This window comes from Lonchura striata, chromosome 7, assembly GCF_050655825.1.
Source record: "Lonchura striata isolate lonStrDom1 chromosome 7, ASM5065582v1, whole genome shotgun sequence".
NCBI lineage: Eukaryota > Metazoa > Chordata > Aves > Passeriformes > Estrildidae > Lonchura > Lonchura striata.
This window is the reverse complement of record NC_140709.1, coordinates 35,332,523-35,356,172: the sequence shown is the minus strand read 5'-3', so window position 1 is coordinate 35,356,172 and position 23,650 is coordinate 35,332,523. Positions and strand designations below refer to the sequence as shown.

The 23,650-nt window shown below is 41.7% G+C and overlaps 1 protein-coding gene across 6 annotated transcripts in view; it reads right to left on the bottom strand.

Moving 5' to 3' along the window:
• SPAG16 (sperm associated antigen 16) overlaps positions 1-23,650 on the bottom strand; it is a 363,770-nt gene that overhangs the window by 109,963 nt on the left and 230,157 nt on the right. For 5 of the 6 annotated variants that reach the window (XM_085585489.1, XM_085585484.1, XM_085585486.1 and 2 more), the window contains one exon: positions 9,801-9,866. In XM_085585489.1, coding sequence (XP_085441615.1) covers positions 9,801-9,866 — 66 coding nt within the window. Of the gene's footprint in view, positions 1-6,997; positions 7,256-9,800; positions 9,867-23,650 lie in introns of those variants that run through there. The other variant, XM_085585485.1, reaches the window with a different exon arrangement.

The following is a 23,650-nucleotide window of genomic DNA, read 5'->3' as shown; positions in this document are numbered from 1 at the left end:
TTCTCTGCATTTTTGAGAGATACCATGACTAAAGTGAAGTCAGGTGCCATCATTACCTCATTAGACACTCCTGAGAGCAACAAACATAAAAATTCCTGAGCTATACCATGTTTGTGCACCGGAATTTTTTTGGCACTCAGTTCCAAATGTAAAAACTGGGTACTATTCACTGCAGTAATGTTACAATATAGATATAATACATACTTTCTTAAATTCATAAATTACAGGGAAGAGATGTATTGCTTAAATGCAAAATTGTTAATTTTAAAATGCAGAACATCTAAGTCACTGAAAGAAAATGAGCATCCATAAAGTACAAGTGCTTTTTTTTTTTTTAAAGAGAAACCACTAAAGGATCACATAAAATCATGAAATAATTTAGGTTAAAATAGACCTCTAAGATCATCGAACCCAACATAATATGTGGCTCCTTATCTTGTCTTTGGGTGTTTAGTAAGGGGAACTAAATGCATAAAGAAAAAATACCAACAGTATTAGAAATGTATTCACAGAAGCTAATCCAATTCTGAACTTCAGTAAGTGTATGAATCTCTCTCACAGTTTTAATGTATTTCAGGCGAAAGAATGATTAGTTCAACAAATCTCATCCCATTATTTTGAGAACTACTTCACAAAAAAACAGCTAAATATCTATGGCATGCTGACACTGCTGGGTCCCAGGTGTCCCCCAAACTCATACTATGATTCCCTACCTCAGCCAGACAGGACAGAGAGAAATAAAAAAAAAATATTTGTGGGTTGGATTAAAGACAAAGTGATATCACTCACCAAGCACTGTCATGGACAAAGCAGACTTGACCTGTAGGAGACTAGAGGAATGGTTAACAGGCTCAAAACAATCAGGTGGGAAGTGGGGTGGAAACAGGATGAGTTCTGTCCCTTTTTTCTCCTTCTCAAGATATATTCTAAGCCTGACTGAAAAATTCCAGTCAATGCCTTCTCACGTGCCTTGTTGTGCCTCGGTAAGTTAAAGTTCCTGAAATGCCTTACTCAGTCTGGCTGTTGTTTTACATTTTGCCAAGTACTTTATTCTACCTTAATGTTCTAAAGTCTTCAAGTCAAAGTTTCTTATTGAACCACCTGAGAATTTTGTTGTTTCTCCCATGCACTGCCCAGATTAAATCAGACCACCCTCTCCTGAGCCCACTGAGCAGGACAGGGCATTCCACCCTCACGGACCTCAGCGTCCCCATTGCCCTCAAAGCCTTCATGGTTCCTATTGCTCTAACAGCCCCCACAGCCCTCACAGACCCCACAGCCCTCACAGACCCCACAGCTCTCACAGACCCCACAGCTCCCACAGCTCTCACAGCTCCCACAGCTCTCACAGACCCCACAGACCCCAAAGACCCCACAGACCCCAAAGACCCCACAGCTCTCACAGCTCTCACAGCTCCCACAGCCCTCACAGACCCCACAGCTCTCACAGACCCCACAGACCCCACAGACCCCACAGCCCTCACAGACCCCACAGCCCTCACAGCTCTCACAGACCCCACAGCTCTCACAGACCCCACAGCTCTCACAGACCCCACAGACCCCACAGCCCCTACAGACCCCACAGCCCCCACAGACCCCACAGCCCCCACAGCCCCCACAGCCCCCACAGACCCCACAGCTCTCATAGACCCCACAGACCCCACAGACCCCACAGCCCTCAGAGACCCCACAGACCCCACAGACCCCACAGCCCTCACAGACCCCACAGCTCTCACAGACCCCACAGACCCCACAGACCCCACAGCCCCCACAGCTCTCACAGACCCCACAGCCCTCACAGCCCTCACAGCCCCCACAGACCCCACAGACCCCACAGCCCCCACAGACCCCACAGCTCTCACAGACCCCACAGACCCCACAGCTCTCACAGACCCCACAGCTCTCACAGACCCCACAGACCCCACATCCCCCACAGACCCCACAGCTCTCACAGACCCCACAGCTCTCACAGACCCCACAGCCCCCAGAGACCCCACAGACCCCACGGCCCTCACTGACCTCAGAGCTCTCACAGACCCCACAGCCCTCAAGAAGACCAGAGAAATGGCTGACTGGCTCAAAGCCACCAGGATGGCCACTGCTCCCTCCCCCTGTCCCCTTGAGCCTTAGCTGGCCTCTGGGCCACTGAAACGGTGGTGGCTGTCCCAAATGGCCGTGGCTGACCCATGGCCTGCCCTGAAATGATGCTGGCTGTCTGTACGGCAAACCTTGCCCTGCAAACCCAACAATATGCATTCCTACCCCTGATGGATTTCAGCTGTGTGTTCTCAATTATTTTCAGATTAAATCAATCTGATATTCAAGTACCTTCTAACAGTGATATTTATTCAACCACAGATTAATTGCATTCTCATAACAGAGAAGCCTTTCCAAAGCTGGTCCTACTTCTTCGTGCTTGCATAAATTCCTTTTAAATCCAGTTTGGTAATCTACAAAGCCACTTCCTTTGCACCACAGATACATCACTGTTCTAGGCACCCTGCTTCTCTTTGGCCATGATTTGGTAAGTGCTAAATGTATTCTTACCAAATACAAAGCACTGCTCTAAACTAATCCCATTTCTCTACCCCACGTTTAGTTTAAGCCCTTTTGAAGACAGCTTTGCAAAAACATTGCTGGACGAGCTGTTCCTTGTCCAGTGGTTACCAATGCAAATCCAATAGCACTTATTTTAAGAGGTGGCTCTGGCCTCACAACTCAATAATTCCCAGTCCAGGCAGTGAAAACAACAGCAGAGCAGGTAAAAGTTCCACAATTTGTCAAAAACGTGACTGTCACATGACAGAGTCTCAGGGTAGAAGGTGGGGATGCTTTGCTGCTTTCACATGTGCTTTAGAACATAATTTCCCATGAAATGCCACAAAGAGAGGCAGATTGAACTGTACTGCATATGGGAAGTTGAATTTTAAAGAATCCAGGTGGACCTTTGCATTCTGATTTTGTTTGTTTTGCAAAAAGACAAGTTTAAGAAACAGCTGGTAAAAAATTAATTATACAGGGGTCTGGACCCATGGTGTACATCTGCTACAGGAAAGGCTGGCGTGCTGGGCCAGGAGATGCAATTTAGAAAAAAATCCTTATTCCTTAGGATACACAAATTAATTCTTCTCCTCTAAGAAAGAAGGGCAAAGTTTTCCACAGTGCTTGTGGGTCTGCATGCTAAACAGCACTTGCTTCATGTACTGTATACACAGAGGGTCACATTCACTGCAGAACACAGAAATAAGCAAACAAAATCACATTAAAGGAGATAATCTCTGTTTCATTTAGTTAGCAGAAACGGACATAACAGTATGTTTATATTTGTAAATATAAAGTCTGAAAACATAAAAGAAAATATTGTATAGTCAATTATTATCGGTTTCTGTTGAGGATCTTTCAAGGGCTAATCTGACCTAGAATATACAATCCTTTAAAGAATTTTTAAGTCTTTAAAGTTACTCAAACCCAAATTATGTCAAAGCCATCTAAAAATGATGACACATTTTTTCTTCTTCAGAGCTGTCTGAATCCAAATGTCAGTGCATTACCCCAAATTTTTATCATGAAGTGTTGAGATGAAGCTTCATTATGTGCAAATATTTAAACAAGAGCAAAATCTGATTAAAAGCTTCAATTAGAAAAGTCAAATATTTAAGTATTTCATTTACTGCTGGTTCAAAACAAATGAATGAGACAGCGTGATGGCAGACACCTGCTTGCTTCCTATCCTACATTCCTCATCTACACCATCACCATGTGGATTTGTTCCCAACATCCAGTCTACCCCTCTGTCAGTTTGAAGCCATTCTCCCTTGTCCTGTCACTCTGAGCCTTTGTCTCTTTCCATCTTTCCTGTAGGTTCCTGCAGGCTTCCTTCAGGTACATAATTTCTTGATGGGTACTTAATTAATTTTTTGATGGGTTTGAAATACTCTCCTAGAGCCAGCAATAAGGAAGAGTAAAAGGTCTTCTAAAATCTAAGCTTCCCCATGTTTATTTGGGTGAATTTTACAAGATAGCTCAGGTTGTACTGTGAGTCCCTGAATGATGACAACAAAGAGCACCAGAGAGTATTGTAAAAACAGAACTAAAAATCAGCTCTGTGGTAAATCATAAAATCACAGAATATCCTGGCTTGGAAGGGACCCATAAGGCTCATCAAAGTCCAGCCCCTGGCCTGCACAGGACAGCCCCAAATCCCACCCTGTACCTGAGAGCATTGTCCAAACAAAAGAGGGATTCAAACCCTGAGGATGGAGGAGAGATGTCCTGTGGCAGAATGAGCCCATCTCACATCTCATAATGCAAAGGCTTGAAACAAAAGAAGGCAGATTTTCTTGAGCTGTGATTATTTTTAGAGTTAGTAAACTTGATGGGATTTGGTTTAGAATCTTCAAACAGGTTTATGTTTATTTATATATGATGTATTTATATATGTTAGAGAGAAGAGAAAAAACAAGTAATGCCATGTTTTCGAAGTCAGCTTGTGCCTTGATGAAGCAAACTGCTAGACTAAGAGATTTTTTAATTATTTTTTCCCCCCAGAAGAAATTATAACTCGGATTTTGATCCAAAAATAACCCAGGAAGATGAAACAAGCAGAGAGTGAAGGAACTGCATTTAGTCTGATTTAGGAGTGCAAAGGCAAACTCCAGCAGAAGCCAGTGCATTTACTGACACCAAAGGTTTCTCAGTGCCCATCATTGCTGCACATGGCTTTTCTCTGCCCTTGGCTTATCGAGGTGTGTGACACCTATTACTGAGTTTTTCTTTGCAAATGATCTCTGATGAGAAACTTGAAACGGTGATGGGAAACTGAATGACACAAACAAGATATGACATTTAAAAATCAGTCCTGGATGTGTGGGTTTTTTAATCCCACTGAAGGGCCTTGGCTGTGAGACTCTTTTCTCAAGGACACAGGGATACAGCAACTCAGGAGGAGCCACTCCCTTCCAAACCAATGCATCCTGAATTTCCTTGGCCTTTAACAGTTAAATAAGTCCCTACATATTGCAGCTTCCCTACAGTAAGATCCAGAAGAATATTTTTACTTCTAGGCTACCTGCTAGACATATTTATCCAGACTTCTACATTAAGAGTATCAGAGTTGGAGAGCAAAAATATTCATACTAATAAAAATAAAGATGGACCTATTCTATTATATTCTATTTTATTCTATTCTATTCTAGTCTAGTCTAGTCTAGTCTAGTCTAGTCTAGTCTAATCTATTAATTTTTCTACCCCATTCTTCTCAAGTGGCCTAGGAACATGTTATCTGGTCGGCACATAATGTGTAAAGCAGGCCCAGTGCTAACTGCAGGGTCTGTGGTAGCACAGAGAGGATGGCTAAGGGAAAGGAGCATTCCAGGAAACTTACTTCAAAAATTAGGGAATAACATGACTATGTCAGAGAATGGATGTAGAAGTGAATTACAGAACAATTTTCAGAGTGATTCCCTAATACCAGAAAGAGCTGTTTGCCACCAAGTGAAATGGAGGTATTTTGACACAGATTTTGTTCCTTGCCATGACAGAGAGATGAAGTAGATTTTTTTTTTCCACTTCTAACATTGTTTGATTGCCTGAAAATAGTTAACTAATGATAATAGAAATCTGTACTTAAAATGTAATTCAGTTCTGTAATTATATTTCTTATGCATGGAGACAGAAATAAACCAGAGGAAGAACCTATTAGCCCTTTTGCATGTATAATTGAACATGTTTGATATTACTAAGTAGCCTTTGTAAGCAACTGGCTTTGAGTTTATGCAAAGAGGTGAACACTTTGAATACATAAATAACAATAGGACCAGATAGGTTTTTGATTTTGTATTCTGTTCTTTTCTTGTTTGTGTCTGTTAGATGCAGTCAGACATCCCTGGCTTTATCTGGCTATCCATAGAAACATCTGAGAGATCTGACTTTTGCATCATTTGGGTGCAGTAATGAATAAGAACTGACATCAAATATCAATATTATTGGCCCAGCTAAATGGTAGCTGACATCCAACTGGATTGCTGAGGAGGTAAACAAAATTGAAATTTTTTTTTTTTTTTTTTTTTTTTTTTTGTTTAAAAACTGTCTGACATTATTTGCCCTTCAGTAAATCAATGGAGGAATGACCGAGATGCTGCTTGCATTTTGGCCTGGGGAGATAAAATTGAGTAGTTGTTCTCAAGCATATTTTTATAGTCTTTTAGATTTTCCTAATATAACCAGTAATTCTAAAATACTTTTTTTTTTTTTTTTAGGGAAACTTGATAACCACTATAATGATTCCTAAACCTGCAGATATGACACAAACACAGCATGACATACTTTTATTTGGACACAAACACATATATACACACACATTAGGGAGCAAACCTTGTTCTACTTTATATTTGTGACTCAACCAAGCATCTGTAGTCTTTATACTTCATTAGCAGAAGTGATTTACCATTGCAAAGGAGGTACGGAGCTCACCTGAAATGCTGCTTGGGCCATACCCCAGTGCAAAATAAATAATTAAAACATTTTTCTCTACCAAGTTACTGTGTTATGGAAACATGGGACTAAAAGGGATGGTAACAGTAACTTTTAGGAGGAAAGGTGCACTTTTCTATCACCCCAGTTCAAAAGCAGCTATGTGAATTTTGCTCAAACTTTATCAAACGCTCCACAGGCAGAAAACCAACTTGGAAAACCACAGGATTTAAATGCTGCTGGAAGTGTTATCTGTAAAGTCCTGACATAATCACAAGAGCAGAGGTTTCTGTGGGGCACTGTGACTCCTGTGTCCCAGCATGGTAGGACACAACAAATGGGCACATTCCAGGTGCCAAGCTGGCAGCTCTGTTCCATAGAGAACAGGCTAATTAGGAAATCTCAGAACTAGTAAGAGTTCTGGCTGCAAACCTTACCCACTTAAAAAAAAAAAAAAAACAACAAAACTATTAACTACAGTTTCAGAAGCATGGCATAGTAAATAACTCAGATTTAGTCAGCTTCACACAGTTTAATGAGGATTTATTCAATTTGTATAAATGCCTTATTCTTTTTTAGCTTCTTCTTCACACAATACTCTTCCCAAAACTACCCCTTAATATCTGGACATACTGCCTGAACGGCTTTCTGATCTAACTAGAAAATTTATTCCTTGTTCTTGTGTAATTAGAATTTTTTTTTTTAACTTCTTTTGGCATCAAGCAGCCTGAGACGGGATTACCACAAGCCCAATGAAGTGAAGTAGGAGTCCACTCAAACTGACCTGTGTCCAAACAGAAAAAGGAGTCAGTCCCTCAGGATCTCTCACCATTACAGCTCTGTACCCACAGAGTGTGACCATGTTGGCAACACCACTGGCAAAGCAGGGGATGTGCAAACCCATAACATTAGAATATAAGAAAACATAACAAAAAAAAAAAAAAAAAAAAAAAAAATAAAATCAAAGTAGGGATTTTTCAGCAATCTGCCTTCAGTTTTGGCATTGTAGACTTCCTGGGCCAGGTATAAGCATTAGGTTGGACCCTCTGGAAGTAATGTTGAACTTTGTCCAAACAGTCCACAATCAATGTCCAAAATCTTTTCTATGAAAGTATTACTGAAAATATGACTGTTTCTGTAAAAAACATTTTTCCTCATAAAATATGCATTTTTAAACTAAAATACTGACACTCAGAACACCTTAATCAGCTTGCTTAGGGTGGAGTATTTTAATTTTTTTGATAAGCAAGCACTAGAGGGTAGGAAAATAGTTCTCAAGTGCTATATTTGGCTGAAACATAGAACTTGCTCTGCTAGCCAGCCGTGGGACAACTGTTACTTGTACAACTCAGGACCACTACTTAATTTTTCACTAGCAGAATTACCTTATACAACTGCAATCACAGCTTCTGAAGTTATATTCCTCACTCACTTTGACCAATTTCACCAAATATTTCCATTTTTACTAATTCAATCACTGAGAATGTCAACCAATGATTTTAGTCTAGCATTAATGCCATCTGTAATATTCCTTATCAAAACTCCATGCTTGTCTGGAAGGTTATCAACACATGGCCTTTCATGTTAATCATTAGAGGTCACATGAGGCCCTTTGTGAATTAATACCCACATTAAGGACCGTGCTGTGGTATCCCTACAGTATTTCCCTTGTCATGCTTGCTCCTGTGTTCTGGGTTGTAAGATGTGTGATTTTATTTGCCATCTGTTATAGCTGGGGCAGTTCTCTTCTGTTCATGGGGCAGGTTTCTTTATCTCATCCACAACCAATCCTCTCTCCAGATCTCTTCTGTTCATGGCCAGTGAGTATCCCTGCATGGCTGAGAAAATTCCATCACCCCATGGGGAGATGCTCTGCCCAGGGGAGGAGGCAAGCATTCCTACCTGGATATAATCTGACTTTTGGGACACCACAGCAGCCTTTTCCCCCTGCATTCCCAGAGGAGCAGCTTTCTTCCCACTGCATTCCCAGAGGAGCAGCTTTCTTCCCCACTGCATTCCCAGAGGAGCCCAGGCCCATCTCCCCCAGCCCTGCAGCTCCAGAGGAAAACTCCCCCCTTGTGCAGGATCCTGCTCCAGCAGAAGCACAGCTGGCACTGCAGGAGGGCTGAGCCACCCTGGGATGGGGCTGCTGCCACCACCCTGACCCACAGGAGGACAGGGCATGTTCTCACTCTGGTATGTTGTTTTGTATTACTGCATTTTTTAATTTTATTTTTATTTTCTTCCCTAACAAAGAACTGTTATTCCTACTCCCATATCATTGCCCGAGAGCTCCTTAACTTCAAAATCATAATAATTTGGAAGGAGGGGAGCATAATAATTTGGAACATTCTCTGTTCCAGGGGAGGCTCCTGCCTTCCTTAGCAGACACCTGTCTTTTCAAACTGAGACATCCTATTAAACACTCTTTGTTCCCCACCACGGTGTCTCAGGGCACTGAGAGGCAGGTTGTGCCCATCAAATATAGACAGATGCACATGGCCAAGAAAGAATTAAGATGCCTTGGGATTTTTATTTCCCTCCCTGACATCAGTTTATCCCATACCTTCTGCTGTGCCAGCTCCTGGGGTTTCCCCTACAAACACACAGAGCAGTTGGCAAAGCAGCAGCTGATACTGAGCAAGAGGAGAATATTCAGGATCTCCTGCAGGAAAAATTAGTACCTTGCTCTCCCTGTAATGAAGGTGTCAGTGGGAGTACGGGGAGCAGGAACACCACAAAGTTACTTTTCAGGAAAGATGGTCTCTGAGAAAAAAGGCTGCTTGTGGCAGCAGAAGCTAGCACATGCCTCAGCACTTCCACACCAGCTTTAAAGATCAGTGTGGCCAGGAGAGCTACAGGAATCATACATCACAAATGTTTGGGTCATTTCAGAGTATTTCATATGGCCTCTAAGAGCCATTTGGGAGAAATTCCTCCCCTTCCAAAGTTGTCAGTAATGCAGAAAGCAGTCTGTCTCCGATCCCAGTCAAAAAGGCTCCTTTCAGACAACAGCTATAAATTAACCATCCAGGGAAAGAAACCCAACAAAAATATTCATTTAAATAAAGTAGTCAATGATCCCAACAGAGGAGAATGGCTTAGACATCATGCACTGAAGAAGGAGGGAGCAGCAAGGAAGGGGCAGCTCTATTGTAACAGGAACAGAGGCTTTGGTCTGGCTGGCAGGTGGGGCCACTGAGCCACCACTGATTCTGAATCCAGCCCCAGAGTTCTCTGTGTCACCAAGGAGCAGGACAGTGTGGGCCAGAGCAAGGAACATGATGGTTAAAGGGAAGAAAAAAGGGAAATTTGCATGCAGAACTTACCTTCCTGTTGAATGTAGCATGATTACAGGAATGCACGTGACCCTGGAATGTGTAAACACGGAGACCCTAGGAAAGAACAAACAGACAGCATTTAAATAAGTTACAGCAATGTAAGTTATTCTATAGCCTTGGTATAAACAGAAAGACCTTGATGTTATGGCTGTGTGAAAATCAAGACACACTGTGTGATACAAAGCCAGCTCCTGGTTCAGAACAGGAACACATTTTGTACTACTACTAAGGATCTATCTCCTTACTTCACATCGTAGCCAGCAGAAAAGGTGCATTCAAATATCCCCAAGTAAAGCCATCTCCCTGGCTGGAGGGCTGCAATTACAAGGTGGAACTGCTCCTTCCAAACCACCTCTCAGGCAGTGAGTCAGTACATGCCTCTTGATATTACACACACACCAACTAAGGCTTCCTTAAGGAATCACAGGCATGAAATCAAAATTAATTATCTTTTGTCATCTCCCACATTAGGCCATAGGTGACCTACACAGAGCAGTAACATACGTCAGATGTCATCACTGATATCTGGCTTGTTCTCCCAGTACAGGAGTCATCCAACCACACTATCTCCTGCTAAAAAACCCTGAGATCTTCAGGGATATTTATAAGAGATGCACTTCTCTGTTTTCATAGAAAGCATTGGCTTCATGGGTTAAAAAATACTTCCTGTTAAAAGTGAAGTCCAGCTTGGAGCAGTGCAATCATATGCTGAAGAACAAATTTTTTTCTAAGAAAGCTTTTATTAACACTGCAATTGAAAGACAATTTATTGCATTTTTCTGGAAAGTTGAAAAAACCCAACCACAAGATCTGAAATTTGACTGCTTATCCTGATCTTGGATCAGTCTCACAGGAGCAGGGGTAACATAGGTTAGCCATACGTCTGTTATGCTTTTGGAGTTTATATAATCAGCTTAATCCCATTTTATTTTCCTGATTAAAAAAAAAAAAAATCACTCCTACTCTGACATAAGAAATTTGAATTCTCTTTTTCACTGACAAAATTTACATTTTATCACCAGCATGTCTAGCAGCTTATTCTCACTGTTTGCAACAAGCCCTTTCAGAAAGCAGTTAATGAGCTTTGACCACAAAGTAATTCTGGAGGGACGCTCCCTGATAATGCTCTGTGGTTCATATTATATCTCTGAACCACTTAGGAGAACTCAGCCCAACAAAGCAGCAGTTGAAGAGGATTACATTGTTGTTGTAAATATCTCAGGGGTTAAGAGCAAAGAGGGAAAGGAGCTATTGAGGCTGAAGAGCACTGCTGATGCAGGAACATATGGGGATTCATTATCTGCAGATAAATTCCAGTGGAAAATTAGAAGACAGTTCTTGAACAGAGAGATACAGAAACGTACTCCACTCCAAATAGTGGGGATAAAAAAAAAAAAATCTCATTACTATAAGAGGCTGCTTGAAAAGCCTGGAAATAAATGACCTTCTCCTGTATGTGATCTTTTTCCTGGACTTGGAGACCAAGGAGGCTCTTCCCAGTCTTGCTCATATGGCATTAGAATACAAATCTCTGATAAAGCCCAGCATTTAATGCTGCACTGAATTCCTTTTGTTTAAAAAAATGTCACCCAAAAGAGGGAGCAGGCAACTTTGGCAAGTGCCATTTTGTGTCTCATTGTATTTGTCATTTACCTCTCTGTTGAAGTAGTTTCTGTCCAAGGCCACATGGCTGTTGTGATGATACTAGGAAATTGGCATTATTCCCATAAAAGGATTGCAAGGCAACAAGAGAAAAAGGCTCTGAACTATTAAAAGCTCTGTATTTAAAGAGCACACCATCCACCTTAAGCAAAAAAGGTTACCAGAGCACAGTTCTTGAGTCCTCCGTGGTTTTTAACAGTCACCAACTCCAAAACCCCTGCATGTTTATAAGTTAGATGTTAGATATAGACTGGATATCAGGAAAAAGTTCTTCCCCAGAGGGTGTGGGGCACTCAACAGGCTCCCCAGGGAATGGGCACAGCCCCAAGGTTGCTGGAGTCCAGGGAACAGGGTGGGATTGTTGGGGTGTCTGTGCAGGACTAGGAGCTGGATTGATGATCCCAGTGGATCTCTTCCAGCCCAGCAGATTCTTTAATTCTGTGATTTCTAAGTAATAAAACATGAGCCAATAAATGCTGATACAAGGAAAACTTTACTAATTACAAATTCACTGCTGGAATAGAAATGTGATTACACAAAATTCCCTAAGACTGACAGGTAACTTAATTTGATAAAGGTAACAGGATAGGAGACAATAATAACCAAACTACACATAAGCAGTCTAGTGAGAAAAAATGTCAAGGACATGAGATGTACCTTGTGGCCCAGCAGCAATATTGATTGCACCCAGCCCATGGTAACAAACCAAGTGTTGGTGCATGTTTTGCAAGTAAAAAGTAGCCCTTGTAAAATAACTGCTGCTGCTCAGCAGGGTGTAGTATTTACCCTCAGACACTCTCAAATACCAATACACACACAGTAACCTTTCCACAAACACAGAAAAAGCATGCTGTCACAAACCTGTGGGAAAAAAGAAAACCACATGGATGCTGCACAAAATGCATGTTAACTTTCAGCTTTCCCTCCTGAAGCCAATTCAGTATAAGCCCTCTGAAAAGGATTTTAATAAAAGTAATAATAATGATAATAGAAGTCAGACAAAGGCAATGATTCTGCAAAGTGTTTCTCAATACTATCAAAACTTAATTTCCAAAGTGCCACTTCATTTTTATTCAGTGCACAGCTCGGGTCTTCTCTACCAACACTGGGAAATCTGAGATTTGCAAACATAAAAACAAATCTGGAAAGCCACTACTTGGTTGTAATACCAAATAGTAAAAGATATTCTGTGGACTAGAATTCAAGTTAGCACTGAGCTTTCAGCACCAACAGCTCAGCAGTAAGTTAATGAAATCCCTTTTGCATATGCATTCTGCTTTTCAGGCTTTAATTATAAAATAATCCACTATAGCACCACCAGTGCTTCATGCAGTGTGGAACTGAACAGGGTTCAGTTGCAACCTGGGTACATCTGCCATTTCAATAAATTTCTTTAAAGTTCAAGTGAAGCAAGAACAAACATTTGGGCCTTGTGTCACAAGGAAAACAGCAGGGAAAAAGAAGGAGATTGACATTAGGGCAGTTCTTAGTTTGGGGAAAATTATGGTGCTTTGCTGTAGCCTGAAGGTCTCATTGACCATCACCCCTTTCAAAGGGAACAATCCCAAACTGAGAGCAGGAGCATCAACAAAACACCAGAGCAGAACCCTGAAACTGGAGAAAGGCCCATCTCCCCCACCTTTAACCCATGGTCTAGCCAGTCTCATTGCACTGGACACACCAGCAGTATAAATAATGGAAAATACATTATTATTGTCAGCTGAGTCTGGACTGAAATATTAATGGAGGAAGTCTGAGCTCCATTCCCTCCTTGAGCTTTTGTCAATTACATTAACAATCATACAGTCTTCCTCTGCAGGAGATACATCCATAACAGCAACATTCAAAGAAAACCAAATATGAAGTGTTCTTCATTGTTGAGATTTTGGAGGTTTTTACTTATTATTCCCACATGCACACACACATATAATTTTCCAGTCTGAAACCCAGAAATTAGAATCAGTGGTTAGAAACACCCTGGCATTATGCTGTGGAGCCCATCAACCCTTCCGCTTCCACTGAACGCAGGCATTAATTGCCTGCCTTGGACTGCAGCTACCTAAAAGACTCCCGGGAGTGAAAACATTCCTTTGTTGGAATGAAATCTGGTTTCATGGAAAAGCAGCCTGATCTTTGCTGCTAGGGATCTGCAAACAGTAATCTTGCTTCAAAAGTAGTTAAACAAGGTTTCTAAATTCAAATTATTTTTTTTTTGTTCCTACTTTCAAAGGATAAAAGCCCAAGATTTGGGAATCAATAATAAAATTCTGTTGCAAATCCTCCCTACTGTGTATCCATACAGATACAGGAACACCAGGCTAAGACAAGACAGTCTGCATACAATCATAATTAATTTGCTTCTTTGCATTGCAATAATTAAGTTTCACCTTTAACTATGTAACACAGCAGCTGAATCTTCCTATACTTGTTTTAATTACCATTTCAAGAGCAACAAAATAAAGCTCCCAAACTTAACAAGCCATACTGCATGCACCTCTGGAGAAAACACACAGCCAAAACCAGTAGGGTGCCATTTGAAAGCTATTAATGTTTCTCAAACTCTGCTCTTTTGGGTTTTTTTCTGGATTTTGAATGCCTTGCTGTACGTGATACGAACAAACTCACTTTGCAGGTCCAGAATCAAGATAACAAATGCATTAGATCAAGCTGAGTGTAATATCCTAGTCACAACAGGTAATTATGAGTTTGATATGAGCTTTTAGATAACAACATTTGAGTGTGAGATTTATCTAAACAGTGTTCAGATAGGAAATTTATTTGTAATTTCTTGGTTCATTTAGAAATTAACTGAAAGAAATAATGTTCATTCAGAAGGACTAAACTGAGAAAAGTGTTCAAACCACGAAGCACTCAGCTGTGGAAATGTTCACCTCATTCTCTTTATTAAAAACAAACAGAACCTCCCAACAGTTCTTCATGAAAGGTTTAATTGCATTTGGGGGAAAATGAAAGTTCTGAGCTTACATAGGTGGAATTTTCCCAGCAAATAAAACATTGTAATGCTTTGCAAGCTCTCTTGGCTGGACCTGAACTTTTGCTAAAGCAAGGAATGTTCAGTGTACTGTGATTTCTGGCTACCAACTCACTGGGAAGCTCTAACTGTCCTCCTTCCTTGTTGGATCTGTACAAGAGTTCCCATTTTCATAGCAAAATGCAAAATTAAAACTGTGCATTCTTCTCATTCCCATGCCTTATTCACAACATGGCCCGTCTGCCTCAGCCAGCAGTGGGGAGCTCCACAGGGCATGTGGCAGATCCAGCAGAACCGTGGCTCCACTGTCCCTCCGTGTCACTGTCGCGTCCTTGCCACGAAGTGGGAGACATCAGAAGGGACTTGGATCTCTTCACGAGAGCAAAAGCTCATTTTTTAGGAGAGAGAAAACTCATTTTCATGGGATATGATGGGTAAGCACAAAAACTGGAAGAAAGGGCTAAAGAATATCTGCCATTTCTAGCTCTGCAAGACAGCAGCTTTCTCTCCCAGACCATACCAACCATGTGGGGTTCAGCCAGGGAAAGTGCAGGATGAGGCAGTGCTGGTTGTATGGACAGGCTGGGAAATGAGATGCTGGAAAGAGGCAGCCCAGGAAGGGACCTGGGGATCCTGGCCAGTTGGACCTGAGTCAGCAGTGCTCTGGAGCCAGGAGCAGCAGCCCTGTCCTGGGGATCAGGCCCAGCACAGCCAGCCAGGCTGAGGAGGGGACTGTCCTGCTCTGCTCTGGGCTGGGGCAGCCTCACCTCCAGTGCTGGGGGCAGTTTTGGTTCCTCAGAGTAAGAAAGGTATTAAGCTATCAGAGAGCATCCAAAGGGCAACAAAGATGGTGAAGGGCCTTGAGGGGAAGCTGTGTGAGGAATAGCTGAGGGCACTTGGTCTGTTCAGATGGAGGAGACTGAGGGGAGACTCATCAGGGCCTGAAACTTTCTTTGTGAGGGGAAGAGGATGGGCAGACACTGACCTCTGCTCTGTGGGGACCAGTGACAGGACCCAATGGAATAGCCTGAAGTTGTGTCAGGGGAGTAAGGGTAGGATATTTGGGGAAGGTCCTTTCCCCAGAGGGTGCTGGCACTGCCCAGGCTCCCCAGGGAATGGGCACAACCCTGAGGCTGCCAGAGCTCCAGGAGCATCTGGACAGCGCTCCCAAGGATGCGCAGGGTGGAATTGTTGTGGTGTGCTGTGCAGGGTCAGGGGTTGGATTGATGATCCTTCTGAGTCCCAGCTCAGGCTATTCTGTGTCAATAACTCATTCCAGCAGCCCCCTGCACATTGCAGGCTCTGCGTGTGTCCCCCCAGGCCAGTCCTGCTGGCAGCCAGAGCCACTCTGCATCTGCCCCATCCTGTTCCACCCACAGGGCTGCACTCCCAGCAGGGCAGAACTGCCTCCATCTCCCAGTTACACCGGAGGCTTCACGGGCACATCAGTGCAGTGAGCACTGAACACTGAGTCAGAGCACTGAGCAAATCTGGAGAGCAGTTTTGCCATCTGTCACCACAGAGTTTACTCCATGAACTCAAGCACAGAACCTTCAGTGCGAAGTTTACTTCCGTTCTTATCACTTGGAATAGACCCTGGGGGGAAGAACCACACAGAGAAGGTTTCTGGAGTTTAGAGCAGGGGTAAGGCCAGGGCATTACTCAGATGTTTTGTAGTCCTTTCTTTGGAAATTAAAATTAACTTGCCTCTGTTACATGAGGATTCACACAGGCAGGTGTATGCACCAAAGCTGAAGCACATCAGCTGATGGCCTCTTTTTTTTAAAAAAAAAACATTATTCACTACATCTCCCCAAAGAAATTAAAAAGAATTTTGAATGTCTTTAAAATGCATGAACTTCTATAACAACTTTCATACAGTGAAACATTAAAAACTTGAGAAGCAGTATTTTTCTAAATCTGGTAGGTAATAAAATCTAGAAAGAGAGCTCTGCCTGCCAGCTAAGACAAACACCATGCTCTTCATCACAGAGCAGTCTTCCTTTCACTTCACAGTTAGTAACGCTGGCTATTAAATATATCAAAAAAACTTAATTAACCTTGCTTTGGAAGACCCCTGAATTACCTCATTTGTGTAGGTCTGAACTTTCACCTGAATGTAGCATTAATATACCTTTTGCACCAATGATGCAGGCATATTAATCTTTCATAATTGGGATGAGAAGTATGTTTCTAGGCCAAGACCTTGTATGCTAAATCTGTTCAAAGTGAACCTCTAAGGCTCTCCTAAAAAACCTTAAAAACAGGAGTTTATAGTAGAAATGCTGACAGATTATATTCTTGCCAGCATAATATAACCTGACTCAAAGATAAATGTTTCATGAATTAAAAAAGTTGAAAAAAAGCTCCTCTGTTCAGCTTTGTTCTCAAGATGAAAGTGAATTATCTTTTTGTCTTCTACTGACACTTGGATTTTTGTACTGCAGTCTGCAGAAAACTGTAACCACAGGCAATACTTAAACAGACATGACCGTGTGGGATTCTCTCCACACTCAACTCCTGTAAGAGACATCAAACTTCCAGCTGCATAAGGAAGAACAAAGTTTTTATGGGAAGCAGATCCTTTCTTGTACCTGATTCTGTGAAGAAAGAGAAATGTCACCTCCAGCTGAAGAGCTCACACAGGAGCACAGTCCCACGTGCATGGCCCCGCCAGGACAGGCAGGGGGGACAGGGAGAAATGCCTTTGCTGGACCCATCATTCCTCTACAAGAAAATAAACTGTACCAAGAAATCCCTCCAAGATACTGAAATTCTTTCAGTGAGAGCAGAACTGTGTATTACTGCCCTGGTTGTTGTTGGCAGATGGGATCATTAGCAGAAGCTGCATCTTCCTAAGGATCTGGAAGGTAGCTGAACAGACATCACCCTGCCAGAAGCAGGAGAGCCAAGTTCCAGAGCTGCATTCCTCCTGTCCAGTGTGGCTCTGGGAGTTTCAGGGTTCCAGGGAGGGAAGGATCAGCAGTGCAGAGGCAGGGATAGCCAGGGAAATCCTGCAGTGAGTAATGTGAGCTGCAGATTAACCCAGAAACTTTGCAGCACTTTCAATTAACTTGGCATACCATTGCTTTGCAAAACAGACCAGCCATTTCCAGGAGAGCAATGCCTGAATGACAGGAACCTGCTAGGGCTGCCTGAAATTAAACACCACGAGCTCTATTACTTTAATGTAAAAAAGATCAAAAAGATGAATTATAAATGAGCAGAAGCTTCTGGTGGAATATAACTGGAAAAGTTATGAGTGTAGTCCAAGCATAGAAAAGATACAAAATCATTTCTGTTGGCCTTGAAAATTTAAATTGTATGAAGACAGAATAAAACAATGAATACATAATTTAATTATATATAAGAAAAAGTGAGAGCACTATATGTGGGAAATAATTTCCTCCTTACCTGACTATGAGAAGTTGCATGAGTCTAAAGGGCTTTAGTGCTCTTAAAAACTGAAGCAAAATTTTGGCCAAAATGCCAAATTGTTGCCTTCTGTAAATTCCTATCAGAACAATGATTTATTTTTTGTAGCAATAAAAAATAAAAAACTAAGTGGCTTTAGTTGCAAAAGCCAGTATAGAGACAAAAGCAGGCACATACACAACTGTGTTTATTAAGTAAGACTAGGGAGATGGCCCAAACATTAAAAAAAATAAAAAGGAAAAAGAAAAAGTTAAAGGACTTCTTCCCTTCAAAGAGTCAGCATAAATCAAGAGTAAGCAAGTAAGGTCAATGTTCTTACTTGTCTTACAGACACTGGGAAAGGGTTTACTTCTACTGGAATAAAGGAATTTGTAAGCCTGCTGCATTCACAGTGTGAATTTTGTTCTGGCAGTCACCACGCATCAAATGCATCTCAGCTAGGTTTCAAATGGCAGATGCACAGCAAAAAATAGCAAAAAAAGAACCACAAAAAAGGGCAAACCTAGCAGAACACAGCTGCAGTACTCCTCCACCAACCAGCACTTCTGAATAGCTTTGGAATTTTTGGAATTTTTGGAATTGACTTCCCAAAGAAGAGGGCTTGGCAAGGAAACCAGGATCTGAATGGAAGGGGAAAACACACCACTTGCTCACCATGATCTGCTTTTCCCAACTACAGCTTTGGGAACAACAGCACTGTTGACCTGAATGACCAGGATCAGAGAAGAGAATCCAGACTATTTGTCTGGAAACACTGAAGAAGTTATTAATTTGGAAAAGAAGTCCCTGCAAGAAAAAATAAAAATAAGAGAAAAAATGCCTGTGTAGTTTAAAAAAAGTCTTTAGATATCAAAATTTAAAAATCACCAGCAGAAGAGGAGAAAACATTGCAATCTGCTCTTACAAATACACTGTCCACAGATTCTGCACAACAGATCCTGCTTATACCATCTACAGATTCCAAAGGAAAGGGAAAAAAATATTGTAAAAGCCCATCAAAAATATTCCTAACCTTCTGCAGTTTCAAACTCTGAATTCTGTAAGTATTTGAAATCAAATTCACGCCAACATTTTCAACAGTAGAATTTTCTAGAGAAAAAAGAAAGTATTACAAGAGTAGTATGGGAGTACTTCTGGTTTTAGTAAGTCTGCTGGATAGCTAAGCTTTATTTTTTGTCATAGCACCGCTGCTGCAAATAAAAACCTGTATTCAGTCCTGATACAAATGGAATTAGGCAAAACACCAATTTTGAAAATCCTACCTGCTTTAAAGTGTTTATTGATCACTCCACAGCATAATTATTTTAATCATTAGAAATATACTCTAGTGGTTTAGCTTTGTTAAGTTTGCTAATGTTCCTCAATAAACTTAATGACTGAAAAGACATAGGAATAAATATAATTTTTAATCCATCAATACTGGCACCAGAACTGGTGACTGGACTTTTGGGATCAGAGCAGGCAGCTATTTATGTCACCTTCAAAGAAGCAGTAGGGGAGTTAACTAGAAAATCTTTACCCCACATCAAAACAGACGTCATTAAAATGTCATACAGAGTACATAAATACATAATCCTTCTTGTGCAAGAAGCTGTCAAATAATAAAAAAATACTGAAAAAATCATTCCAAAGCAATGTGAGATTTTCTCAGAATGTTTTTGTCAGGGGTGATAACAACATTTAGCAACTGAGAGCAAGATCTCTTCACCTGTTTTAGCACTGTTTTCCCAAGATATTCACATCCTAGCAAAAGACTGCAGCAACACTGAAGAGAAACAAAACTCCTGGCAGCCTTTTCAGAGGCCTCTTGTAAAATTACAGCATGATTGCATTACCTCTTAAATGAAAAAAAGTTTCTCACAAAGTTCAGCCTGTCAGACTTGCCAGGATTAGATCTGGGACCAAATGTATTATGACTGAGCTCAGTGCTGTATAAATATTAGATCCATTATTCAAGCAGCTCGCAGGACACCGCCAGCTTGATTTTACAGTCACAAAATCTCCCTGTGAAACCTCTGCCCTGGGATTTTTCCCCAGGAAAGGAAGGGCTTGTGGCATGGGCCCTTGTCTGAGCAGCAAGGAGATGTAAACAGCAGGGTCTCACCAAAGGAGCCTCAGACAAAAGAATTGCAGCCTTGGGCTTGGTTGAGTTATTAACAGCAGCCGGCTCTGTAATTGTCGGTGAAATAATCTCATTGACACATACAAGTTAGGAAATGGAGGGCTCATTAACAAAGCCTCCAGCCTTTATTAGAGCATATAAATAACCAAGAGCGCCTGCAAAAGATCGATTACGGCCTTTAAACGTTTACTGAATCAGTGTTTAATTAAGACAATTTTAATATGCAAATCAAGCCTAATTATCATCATTTGTTAATGTTAGTCTGCCTGAGCTCTAAACAACTACAGCTGCAAATATGGTAACACCGTCATATTTCTCCTGCTTTTCTCCCCCTACAAAGAACTGCAGAGCAAATGAGCGAGTAGCACTCCCCATGTGTATGAATGCTTTCAACACCACATTTCCATCCACTGTTTGAAGGTCAAAAAAGTGCTCAGCGTAGCATAAAATGGAGTGGAAATGCTATGCATTTTTTCACCCACTATTTTGCAGAGCGCTTTAATTAATGTGTTTCCTACCCCAATCCCTCTGGGAGCTTCTTTTCATGAGTATCTGCCCTGGTTCCATGCAGTGATTGAATAGGTGTGTTTCTAACACAACCTTTTGTCACTCTGAAGCTGATATTGGGACTTCTTTCTCTTCCTATTTCCTCTACCCTGGGAATGGTAACATTCCCATGCTGAAAAGCCACAACATTATGGCAAAGCCCCTGGAAATTAAAGTGTGAAGCAACCAAGAAAACAGCACAGCCTTCAGCATTGTGATGGGAGGAGCAGCTAGGGAGGAAAAAAAATGTCTGTGTTGTGATTCTAGCAGAAGTAAAATTAAAGCCTCAAAACCTCCAGGAGTTTGTTTTGGGAAAGAGAGTGGGGCAGCTGCAATACAATCCTGGTAGAAATCATTATTTTTTCCTGGCACTGCTGCTCTCCTGATGCCACGATGAGCTGCACACATTAAAATGAAGGAAGAGAACCACTGCCTGCTGATCACTATTGATTTGTTGTTCAATGCTTACACTGACAGCGAGGGAAATATGAAATGCTCCTGTTTGCAACGTTTCACAATATAGAAAGTCACTTCTTTGTTTTTCTTTGCCATTAAGTTTTCTTTCCTCACATTCCCACCACTTTGAAGCCTGTAGCTGCCAAGCCCTCAGCTGGTTGAGGGCAAAACAAAAGCTTTCTACTTTTACTTTCTGTAATATATTCAGTATTTCTAGGGAAAATAAATCCTTGTGGAAGGAAAACAGGACATGCAGTTACAAAAGGCCGTGAGTCTTTCAAGACAGAATGGATAAAAATGTAACAATCAGAGGAGAAATGAAATACAACTTGAAAAGCCCTCAGTTCAAATGGGAGCAGAGTGGCTTTCACCAGAACCTGGACTGGCTGGTGGATGAAAGGGCTCCCTACAGGAACCACATTTGGGCTCATCTGGGTAGAGATCTGTCAGGAAGTCACATCCCAACTTCTTTTTGAAAGGTCTTCTCTGCAGAGAGCCTTGGACAACAGGGCATGTCCAATAAAATTTGGCCATTGTTATTGCTCACACAGCAAGTTCACACTGAAGTTGGGTCAGGCTAGAGCACAAATTTGGGCTGGGTGACCAACCCTTAAGTAGGAGGAGCCTCTGGCCTGTGTGAACTGCAGGAAATGAAGAGACAAATCTGGAGAAGGGGGTCCAAGACACAGGCAGGTACCAATTCCCTGCATTCCCCATACGTTCCTGTGGGAACTATGCAGGAGTGCTGTGACATTCACATTCTCTGTACAGAGAGACATAATTCTGTCTCTTGAGATTTCTTGGAGAAGCACAGAGAGGGAGAGAAAACAATCTTTATCTCTGCTCCTTTGCTTTCCCCATGTGGAATGTGGTGTGGAGATTGTTTACCTGCAGTGATGGCTGGGCTGGATTCTGGTGAAGGGTGTTTGGGGTCAGTGACCAATGGATCCAGCTGTGGCTCGGGCTCTCAGCAGAGAGTCATGGGTTTGAGTCAGATAGGTGAGTAAGAAGTATGTAGAATAGGATAGTAGCTCTTTAAATAGTACATTAATGTAATATAGTATAGTTTTAATAAAGCTATCCTTCAGCCTTCTGATCTGGAGCCAGATATCACAATTTCTTCCCAGATTCAGGGTTTGCCACATTTTTCTACAGGCACGGGACTCCCACATAGACTAAAAACTCCTTTGGGAGCTGTGGGTGCTTCTGGTGAATATGTGAACCTGAGGAAAGCACAGGAATTTGAACTGAACCATACCAGGTAAAGCCTGCAAAATTTAGTCTTCTAAAGTTCTCCAATAGCTGTTATGAAAGATGTTGACACTCTCTTACTTATCCTTCATTGGAGAAAATGGCCAGGATTTTCAGAGCTGGAATTCCAGTGGAACTGCATGTGAAGAATAAAACAAGTGCACTTTCAGGAAATACCTGCAAATCCAAGAGGCAGAGAAGAAAGACTGAAAATAAAATGCAAGCTCAGGCACATGTAGTAGGCTTAGTGGAGAAGTTCCATACTCAGACACAGGAAACAAACACTTAAACCTTGGAGCTATTCCAACAGGACTAGGGCAGGGAAGGGAAAACCAGAGGAGCACTTCCCAAGTTCAGTTCATTCAGACCTTCCCTCAGCACTGCAACGCTGCCTTGGCTGGTTTGGCACAGGGGATATTTCCCTAAGAGTCACCAGCCCTGATGTGCTTCAAACACACAGGAACTGATGGGAGAATTCATGGCTGGGAGCTCTCATTTTCCTGGTCACCTTCAGGCTACTCAAGTAACACTGGACAAGAGACCATCCTTTTCTGTCCCAACTGCAACTTCCCACCATGGGAAGTGCTGTGCCCTGGTACATCTGCTCCAGGCTTCTCCTCCAGTTACATACAAATCCAGCTACAAGGGGGCAAAATTCTCTTACTGAACAGTTACTCTGCTGTCCCCATTGTCATTTCATGTTCTCCAGTTTAAACTTGCTATTCATATCAAAAATACACAGAATGCATTTTGACATCTTGTAGGGTCCCATTACGTGCAGTCAGATGTCCATTCATTTTGTATTCTGTTAAGTTACCACCATTCCCAAACCTCCTCCTATCTCAGCAAGATGAAACTGTTCCTGAGTCAGATATGGATCTGACAACTCCCAAGAGACACACACATATCTCAAAGCAGGCATTACTATCAAAACTCAAAGGGTTTTAAAAATTAATTCTGAAAAAAAATGATCTGCATAAGACATGCACATCAACAACTCTGCTCCATAGCAATGTCCAGGCATTTCCAAATCAAATGGTACTTCTTATGCAGAGATCTTCTCTGGGCTCAGCCATTTGAACATCCAAGTTCAAGAACATTGTTAAAAGAACTTTGCAGTTGAACATTTTCAACACATGAGTTTGATTAGCAAAGAATGAAATGCAAACTAAGCTTTGTCTTTTCAGGAGGTAAAGGTAAAAAAATTATATGTCTTTTTAAATGAGAAGTACCTTTGTTGATAAAATGCTTTCATTTGGGTTTGATTACAACCCCTCAACATACTATTTTCATTTTTGCCCATTCTCCTTTCCTGTCTCCCTCATCACTAGGGTCAACACACACAGTCATCTCTTGATCTGAGAAGTAAAGCTC